The sequence below is a fragment of the Zophobas morio genome, unplaced genomic scaffold (assembly GCF_036711695.1).
Source record: "Zophobas morio isolate AGI-343-1 ecotype UQ-CSIRO unplaced genomic scaffold, CSIRO_AGI_Zmor_V1 ptg000117l, whole genome shotgun sequence".
Lineage (NCBI taxonomy): Eukaryota > Metazoa > Arthropoda > Insecta > Coleoptera > Tenebrionidae > Zophobas > Zophobas morio.
Window position 1 is genome coordinate 146,699 of NW_026972222.1, and position 10,454 is coordinate 157,152.

The window sequence follows — 10,454 nt, forward strand, 5'->3', positions numbered from 1 at the left end:
GAGGTATCCATGTAGAGTACATACTATATTAAAGCTGGGTTGGTTTATTAATCAGTTTCGGTCTGTATGTTATACCTTTACAAAGGGTCGAAATATGCTTCCATATGTTCAGTAAATTTATTTGAACCGGATAACGATTTACTTTGTTTAATTTGGCTCCAATTAAATAAGGTAGGTCAAATTCAATTTTTTAAGTGGAAATATTACTTCTCTATTCCTGTATTTTTATTGGTTGATTCTCAGGTTTCCATTGGTTTAATCACGGATCACTTTTCCAGTGAAATTTAAAGGGTTAGTTTTTTGCGATTATTCTCTGTTTTGGGTTCGTGTTTTTGTGTTTGTTTTATGGTTGTGTACTTTATACTTAATATTTTAAACAATATGTTTACATAATCTATATTTTTTTTTGTTTTTCTATTTTTGTTTTGTGTTTTCCGTATATAATATTTTTGTATCTTGTGTTTTAAATTGTTTCTTAGGGGGATTGGCGCATGGTATATATAGTACTAAAACCTAGGACTGTATAGTAATACTATTCAACCGCCACAAAGCGGGCAAACAGTACCATTACACAGCAGCGCCGATCAAAAAATGTGTTACTGTGTTAAAGTGCCTGTCCTTTAGGCAGCTATGCTTAAGAATGGAATTCGAACCTCTGATGTTAACTGTGAAAGAGTAAAGTTTTACCACTAAACTACTAAGGCAATTTGATAAGTGTTCTATGTTAGTAGAACACAATTATTAACGGAAAAACTAGAAAAATATTAGCTAATTAAAGTTTTCTACTAAATCAGAATGAAACTAACTAACACTCTAGAAATGATAAATAGGTTGTTCTACCAAAGTAGAACGAAAAAAAAGAGAGAGAAAAGAGTTAATTCCTGTATTCGCCTTGGGCCTCGGCTACATCCGAAGTGACTACCTCATCCGATTCATACGGACCATACTGCGTAGAATTCAGGATCAAAAAGTCATCCCTCTGATATTACATGTAAAGTAAAACTAAACTATAATAGTAGTAACACTTTCTTATAATACATTTATTACAAAAAAATAAGTTTTTATTTAATAAAACGTAATAATAATAATGAAATACAAAAAAAGCTTAAATTTCCTACTTGTTTATTTTTTCCAATTTTCCTAACTCTAAAATGATAAATTACTTTGTAATAATGGAAAATATACCAACAATTTTACCTTTCTTCCTCTTGTATTATGTTAGAGATATAATGTTTGTATTCGGTAATAAAATATGTTAGTTTTCTTGCTAGCACTAAACCATATTTAAGGCAACTCTACCATAGTTATAGCTATAGAAAAAACGTTGAAAGATGACCGATATATATAAAAAAAGGAATCAACTTATATACCAACCATTGCATTTAATTTTAAATAAACTAAGAGGCCAAGGGGTAGCTTTTTACGATCTATTTTGTAGTGCATGTTTTACGGGGGGGATGTTACATTAAAAAGATAAAACTTAAATGAAAGATCAATATGTAGAAGAACGTGTTTGCTTTCCAATGTCTTCATGTTACAAATATCCTTTAGGGTTCATAACTTCTGTAATTTTTGTAGAACGTTAAATATTACTAAGATAACTTATAGTAACAATACGTCTTATAGCATTAATAACAATCCGAAATAGTTTTAATTAGCTCATAACTAGAGACAGAGCTATGGACACTAAAGCATTATAGATCAAGTAAATAATAACCCCATCATAAGTAATTAAAAAACTTTACCGAATTTATTAAAACTCTAGAAAGGAAACTCCGAACGACGTATTGAGTTTTAACTTAATTTATATTAAAATATTGCATTCTATTTGTTGTCAGTTATGAAGAATTCCTTTAAAATTGCAAGCTAGGTAAACAACTCCAGACAGCCACTATAAGAGATGGGCAAAAATATTTATAAGCTATTAATTAGAGCCATAACTCTAATGACTAAAAATCTGGCACATTATCCGCAAACCAAAATTTTTTATTTAGCACCCAGTTCTAATTTTAATAGTATACTAGTCTTAAAAGGCATACAGTTTGTTGTATTATACTAAAGTATTGTGTTTACTAACTTAACCATAGTATCTAATATTAGGTACTACCAATTTTTTATTAATACATTTTTTAGAAGACCCTAAAAGATTAAGTAAGCCCCCAAAAAGTTAATCCCCCTCCATCCAAACTAAATTATTGACATATGCAGAAAAGACATGCCGGGCCCAAGTGAATTGCGCCGGTCATCAGCAGCAGAATCCGGTTTTTCGCGCAACCACCGATGGTTTGTCACAAACAATTTTTAGCAGGGATCACACTAGGGTGCGGAGAGTACTGGCTTTAAATTTTACTGCAGATCATTCGACCTGTTACCGCAAAGTTAGTTGATGCAGTCTGATGTGGGCTTCGACGTCTTTAGTAGCATGACCACTAATGCAAAAGCTAGGCACCAGCAAAAGCATAGTTTGCTCGCCCTAGCAACGAACTGGGTTTAGGAAAACAATAAAATAAGCCAGTACGGCAGTAAAGTTTGTATTACGTCAGTGACGCCGTTGGGATCGTCAAATATAAATTGCTGCAATGTATCTGGGTATAATAGGTATTTCTCCAAAAGTTTTTATTAATAAAGCGACTCGCGCATCTTTTGCTTCCAATTCATTGGGTGGCACCCCTATTGTACTGCAGTTTTTAGTGGTTATATGTAATTAATTGTTTACTGCTACCATAAACTTTAGAGCGTACTATATCATGCAATATTCGACTAAAGCAACTAAGAATTCACATTTTTTTAATGTAACCATTACTACGACTTTATAATTATTTTATTATTAGACTTTAAGAAACCTAAAAGATAGTAGCACGAAAATATTATATTAATCGCACTTATCACTATGGCGTCTTTTATTAGCTGAATTTAAAGGAAATTTGCTAAAAGTTGATAAAAACCGAAAGTGGGAGGTACCTTGACTGGAAACAGCCATATATTATTAAGTCCTTTCTTTCTGTATAAAACTGCTGATACTTTGTAAAGAATCGTTTAGGACGGCGAAGATAACGCGTCGCAAATATATATAGAGTAAAACTATTAAACTAGTAACAATACTGGGAACAGCAGTCAGAACAAAATTAGAACGCTCCATTGTAAAGACATAAAACAAAATTCAAGCTATTCTAATAGCTCTGGCAAAAGCATGCATATAAAGATTAAAGTTTTTCAGTAGTTGAGGTAGTTAAATAGTAGCTATCCCTCTAAAAATAGCTTATATTAATAATAGTAACAATAAAATATCCCAATTTAAATAATAATAAAGATATATCAGTTGCAGTGTAAAGCAAATCATACTATTAAATAATGAAGGCTCTGATAATAATATACGTAATAATTATAATATTAGTAATAGTTAAGTAAATCTAAACCACAGAAGTTGGTAACAATACACATTTAAAAAAAAAAGTAAATATTTCACCCAAAATTATTTTTGAAACGATAATAGGTTTAATTTTTTCTTTAGTACTTTAACATAGTTGTAGTAAAAAAATAGCTACAGATTTTAAAGATAAGCAACTAAAGAAGAAGCACTTAATAGAGTTTTTAAGAGGTGTCTCGCCAAACTAAGATGTGCGGAGTACTTAACCTTTAAAAATTGAGCAAAGAAGTGAGAAAAAACGTTTAAAATGTATAATTTTTTTTTAAAAACGTTATAACATTACATGGACAAACAAAGAATATTATGGCACTAAGCAACGGACGTTTTAAAATAAATTTACTGGCTTTTCCTTTTAATATCAGGCATAATAAAGATCTTTCATTCCCCTGTGGGTTTGTAAAAAGTAGTCCCAAAGGTCTTACCTTTCAAACTCGAAAGATGTCCCCCCCCTCTCGCCTCTGAAATTTTATTAGCATGCCAGCACTCGATCGCTCAAAATGAAAAATTTAACAGTAAAACTTTTTTGGAAGGTGCAACTAAAAAATCATTAAAAAACAAAAAACTTTGGTTCATTTGTAGCTAAACGAAATTCTTTGCTTCTTGAAAAAATTTGTTTAGGGAAATTGTTTATTTTGCAAAATTTCGATACTTACAGAGTAGGTATTAGTATTTTTTCAAAATTTTTGCACAATATGGCTAATTATATACCTTTTTTCTTGTTAAACAAACTAAATTTTTCTTCAAAGATATGTTTAAAGTATTTTAAAAAAAAATTGGCTTTCATTGCGTAGCAGACCTTTTTTCCACTTCCATCTCACTGACGCCGCCTAACAAAAATTTAGTCGGGATTTTTAAATCAATTAAACTCTGCGTCGGTTTTGTTGAACATCTTTTAATTTCCTTTCTACTAAATCAAAATTTTAGTATTATTTTTGCAACATATATTTATTATTAACTTGAGAGAAACTTATTGTTCTTTGTATAGCTTAACTGTTTAATTTATTAAACATGACCAGCAAGTACTGTTTGTAACCCCAACAGTTCCCGTACAATTCTCGTTTTCTTTCAAGGCTTGATTAATTAGGTAATCCTAAACCTAATTTAATAATAATATAAAGGATTTCACTACATTACTTTGTTTCGTTCTCTTTTAGTAACTATTTTTCTTGTTTTTAAGATGCCAGTCCTTAACCGTTTTTAAATATTTTAAAAGAAACTTACAAAAATCATGGTTTTACTGTTACTGCTATACTTCGTTTATTTCAAGCATTGTTTATACTTATGCACTTTAACAAAAGCTCGAGAACGGGCCCTAATACTGACCAAGCAACTTACAAACTCTGTTTATATGAAATTGCTAAAAACGTAAACCTGAACTCAGTCGGGAAGGCAAATATACTTTGCTTATACCGTTTATTTAATAGATTTTAACTAAATATTAATAATTTTCGCCCTCATAAGCTCTTATTAAATTGTAAGTTTTATAAGTGAATTTAAATTATTTAATGATCTTTCGCATTCGTAACTTTTAAATTTAAAATATTTTTTCCAAAATCAATAAAAGGGTGTTTTCTTCTTTTAAGCTGAGAGATTTAAATCTTTTTCAAATCCCTTATAACACTAAAGATGGTAAATTACGCCTAAAAAATTGGGGAGGATGCTCGTAAAGATATTTAATTTAAAGTTATTTAGGAAAAGGGCTGTCCTGCCGTTTTTGCATAAAGTCCTTTTAAAAATTAAAGGCTACCTGCTATTATGGATGTTGCTTAAGATCTTTGGCTCATTTCAATTTAATTATTAGTAAAGTAATATTTCATAATAATTAAGAAAGCAAGTAGAAAACATCATAAATTGGTAGTTGCTATTACTTATATATAAAAATATCATAAGCATATTCCCTTTTAAATGTTTTATAGTTTTTTTAAAAAAAAATAAAATTATAATGTCAATAGTTTATCCAACCAGTTTTAGTAAAGCTCACTAATATGTTATAAACATTTATACTTTTGCTAAAAGGGTACGAAAAAAAATAAGCGAAAAATAGTAAATTTATAAACGTTAAAAAAATATAACCAATAACAATACATTATATTAATAAAAAAATTAAAACTTTTAATTTTTTTTCATGCTCTTAAAGAAGCTCAACTAATTGAGAGTTGCTTCTCAGTTTTTCCTAATAAGTAAATAACAACGAATCAAAATTAATAATGGCGACTAAAGCAAGACTTAGTAACCAAACTATTAAGATGAAAAAATTAAAATAAAGTAATCCATTATAAATTAGAATTAAAATCTTAAACAGATCCAACCACAACAAACGGTTATCAATAAAGAATACTCTTAAAACTTGAATGACGGCGAGATTGTCAGCCTCAGCGCTTAAATTATTTAAAAGTTCAGAAGCTTTTTCAGGCAGAAAAACAGAAGCGCGTTTAAAGTAATTCTGAAGTTATATAATTATTAAATAAAAAAGAATTCTCAACAAACTGTAAAGCTGTACATCTAACACTGCACAACCAGGCGACTTATCACGTGTAAGTTTGGTGAAGTCTAACGCAAACTGTTCACTTTTTGAAGCCATTTTAGCACTACGCGACTCTTCAGTATTACAATTTTTAAATTTTTCTTTCGAATTCTGAAGTCCAATCATCGTGTGCATGTCAAATTCGGAGCCCAAGACTAATGATGCAAAAAATTCGACTTTTTTCTTCGAAAGGCGAAAAAGCTTTTTTAAAGCAAAATCTTCACAAGTTTTTATTACGGAGTGAAAGAGATAAAGGATGTCAAAAAGCATTACAGCCGACGCTTCCCTGCAATTTTATACGCAGAAGAACTAATGAGGCCTTTAAAATTTTAAGTAAATTTGTTGTTAAAAAGTAAACTATAGCACTTGAGAAAAATTCGATAGTTGAAAAAAATTATTTAATAAAAATGGATTTTTTTTAAATTCCAAATGCTAAATAGCTTTCCGCCTCCAACTATATAGCACGTGATTACCACATGGAGATCACATTTGCACTTCAAAAAATAGAGAAAAGCACGTGCGCGAAAAAAGTGTTAAAATATTTTAAAATACACTTTTAATAAAAAAAATTTTATAAAAAAATTAAATCAATTTAATTTAAAAAAATAGAAAATTTCTTTTTTCCATATAAAATAATAAACTACAGAGATATAATCATGAAAATTATAAAAAAACATGACTTATAATAATAAAACTCGGAAAAACTTTACATTTTCTTTTGTTATAACAATAAAATGCATGAGAAAAACCTGAAACACAAGTATGAAACGTCCTTAAAGATCGATATACTAAAAGCTTTCGTCTGTTTAAACGAGCTCTATAAAAAAAATAATAAGTAAAAAAAAAAGAGTAAAAAAAAAAAAAACTTCATCGGTGCGAAGCAGAAGTAGGTGCAAAGCATCTTCAAAAGTGTTACTCAAAGTAAGCATTTCGTAATAAATATTCCATTTATTATCATTATTAGTTTTCTTCGGACGGACGTTGGGAATATCCAAAACAATTGATAAAGTTAGTAAGCAACTCAACGAAAATTCTTTATCAGAGTAAAAGTCTCCGTTAAAATAGCGACATGTATAACAATAGGCGTACCTAATAATAATATTTACTTTATTATGCTTTTTATATTTATTCTTCTTAGTTATTATAAAAGTATTATTCATAAGAACATTCACTTTATTGTGTTATTATATATCTATAATTTTTTATTTATACATTTACTTTAAAAAACTTCATTATATATTAATGAGACTTATATAACTCACATTATACAAAGGAAATGCAAAAACAACGAAAAAGAAACTTCTTTATTACAAGAAAACTTTAACAAGGAAGGCCTTAATATTTTCACGCCCGCGTGTTGGGCCTATAGAATTACGCAATAATTTATAAGTAAAATTATTCAACATATCCAATAAATAATAAATATAAATAAGATTAATAAAAGATGTAGTTAAAAAAACTTAATAACTATAAAATTTTATATTAAAGTTTATAGATAAAAAAATACATTAAATATAAAAATATTATATTACGCAAAAATTAACATAAAAACGTAAAAACATTAATAAAATAAATATATTACTACAAAAAACATATAATTTAAAAAAAAAAAGAAAAAAATCCTATTCAATAAATTATATTAATAAGTAAATAAAGAAGTAATAAAAAAGAATTCTAATAAATTGTATTCCTTAACAGAAAAAAAATTTCATTTAAATTTCTTATTAATGAGAGCAATACTTTTTCTTAATTTATTATTATAATGAAATTTAGTAAAAAAAATATTTAATGAGCATAATACACAAAAAAAAATAAAAACTTTTTTCATACTAGTTAAAAAATATATAGAAGTAAAGAAGTAAAACCAAATCGAATATATTTTTATTATACTGTTCGCGATACTCGCAAGCGCTCAAAAGCTCGAAAGTATGGAAGTTTTCGGCGACGAGCCACCAGGCAGTCCACAGAGTAACCAGATTACCGAGACGTCCGTCTTTTAGCGCCTGGCCATTAGAAAAATATAAAGAAAATTGAGAAAAATATAATAAAAAATATAAAAATATTAATTTAAAGTAGAAAAAATACTTTCATAAATAAGTAATTTCTTATTATTTGTTTATATATTTAAAATTTATAAAAAAATAAATGTAAATAAATATAAAAAATATAGTTTATTTTATACTATAAGCCCAAAAAAAATAATATAAAGAAGTAAAAAATATTAAAAGGAATAAATTTAACAATATACAAAAGTATAAAAAAATAAAGTAAAAAAAAACTTTTATAAGTTAATAAAGAAAAGTATTTTAAAATTTTCTTTTATTACTAAATATAGTTAAATTTTATTTTATATAACAATAATAATAAAAGGAATTAATTTATTAATACATAAAAAATTCTTAACGTTTTATATTAAAAAAAGTCCACTGCTCCAGTTTATAGACAATCACGTGGTTAATCACGTGCAGCTTCAGAAAAATAAATAAAAATAATGCATCTGTTATATTTCTTTCTTCAAACAATAAAAAAGTATAAAAAGAATTACTTTTATTATAAAATTCGAAATATTTATAAAAATTAAATTAGATTAATATTAAACTTTATGTAAGTCACGTTTCTCGCTATTACATACTTTTAGAATTACTTTTCTTAAAAAACAATATATTTAAACTTTAAAGAGTCACGTTTATCATTGTTATATATATATTTTAAAAAAAACAATAAAATATATAAAAAAAAAAAGTAAAAAAAATTAATTTATTTAAAAGAAAACTTTTAAAAGTCGTTTCTCATCATTGTATATACTTTTTCAAAAAACCATAAAAATGTAGTATAAAAGAATGACTTTTACAAAATATTTAAAAAAATTAAGTTCAAGTATTTATAAAAAAAAAACTTTAGAAAAGTCAAGTTTCTCATTTTCTGTTAAAGAACACCAAATTTCTTCAAAGTCTGTATCTATAGTTTATTAAAAAGTAAAATATAATTGATAGATATATATATATAAAGTAACGAAGTAATATATATATTATATATAAATTCATTTATAAAGTAAATTGTGTGATTCGAAAAAAAAGTATTATAAAAATTTTAATTAATAACAAAAATACCCTAACTCATAAATAAAATTAGTAAAATTAAAATAATTTTAAATTATAAAAGTAGAACATATAAATTATAGGAATTATATAAAAGTAAAAAAATAACTATTGTAATTATAACAAATATAAAAACAAAAAAGTATAAAATCGAACAAAAATTATAAAATAAGAGATTATTAATTTAAAATATTATTAAACTTAAATAATTCTGAAATTATTAATAAGGTAACCAAAAAATTATAGTGCTTATCTGCATCTTAAACAATTCTACTCATTAATCAGAAATTTATAAACAATATAATCAGCAAAAATAGTTAGAGTTCTCAAAAAAAAATAGCAAAAGCATTTACAAAACAAAATTTAAATCTCCTAAAAACATTATTATATAATTTTATAATTTTAAAAAGTTTAAAAACGAAATCAAAAAATTTTAAATATGAATTAAGATCAATAAATAAAGTTTGGAAATAATAGAAACTTTATAATATTAAAAAATGATAATCATAATTCGCTCTCTTAAAAATTGAGATTTAATTTTATAATAAAAACCTAAATTGAGACTTCCCACTCTTTCAAAAAAATCATCTAAATAAATAAAAAAAATAAAATATAAACTTATTGCTAATTAAGTATAATATTAAATATTTCTCCAAATATTAATTATAATATTATTAAACGAAGTCGAATTAAAAAGTTTAAATACTTTCAATTAGGGCCAAACGATTGTAAAAATGTAAAATAAAATAAAATTTCACCCAAATCTTCGTAATTTTCCATCTCAGTACGTTTGAGGATTTCAAGAATTTTTTTCTTTTCATCTTCCCTAGTAGTATTCATGTTAATATTCTAAAAAAGAAATTTAAACTTTAAAATGATAATAACAGGCAAATAATATAAAAAGGTGTACCTGAAATACTTCATTTTGATAAAAAGTTTCAGAACAATTCAAATGAGACTATAATAACAGTAAAGTGTTTAATAATATAAAATTAACTTATAATTTAATATATATAACTACAGAAATTATTAAAAGCATATTTTATAAAAAAACTTTTATAGAAATATAAGGTTATAAATATCTATGTTAAAAAACGGTTAAAAATTTTCTGTAAAGGAAAGAAGAGAAGAAATTATATAGAAAAAATTACTTCACTACGATAACAGTTCAAGGAACAGTAAAGAATGTTACATTTAGGACAATTGTATTTGGATGGATTCCGAAGGCAGCTTTTTATTATTAAAAAAAAAAGTTTTCTAAGAATTCACATATTATAGGAAAGACTAAAAAAAGAGAGTAAATATATTTTAGTTTTGTTACTTTTAAATTTAAAAATATGTAAACAAAATTATACAGTTCGCATGCTTTCTTCGCCTGGGAAAAAACCTCTTCGTCGTCAACTCT

The 10,454-nt window shown here is 25.9% G+C and overlaps 1 protein-coding gene and 1 long non-coding RNA gene across 2 annotated transcripts; both read right to left on the minus strand.

Annotated features, from left to right (window-relative positions):
- Positions 1-3,604: 3,604 nt before the first annotated feature.
- Positions 3,605-9,884, minus strand: LOC135144990 (uncharacterized). The gene is made up of 12 exons (XM_064077110.1): positions 9,808-9,884; positions 9,602-9,637; positions 8,848-8,909; positions 7,817-7,954; positions 7,214-7,314; positions 6,818-7,040; positions 6,701-6,768; positions 5,928-6,237; positions 5,766-5,870; positions 5,538-5,600; positions 3,850-3,918; positions 3,605-3,634 (listed from the first exon to the last, which is right to left on the minus strand). The coding sequence occupies exons 1-10, from the start codon at positions 9,827-9,829 to the stop codon at positions 5,559-5,561; spliced, it is 1,107 nt and encodes a 368-aa protein (XP_063933180.1). The 5' UTR covers positions 9,830-9,884; the 3' UTR covers positions 3,605-3,634; positions 3,850-3,918; positions 5,538-5,558.
- A 75-nt stretch (positions 9,885-9,959) lies between these two features.
- On the minus strand, positions 9,960-10,454 carry LOC135144989 (uncharacterized). Its single transcript, XR_010283296.1, has 3 exons — positions 10,405-10,454; positions 10,201-10,279; positions 9,960-10,007 (listed from the first exon to the last, which is right to left on the minus strand). It is a non-coding gene; the product is annotated as an uncharacterized LOC135144989 (long non-coding RNA).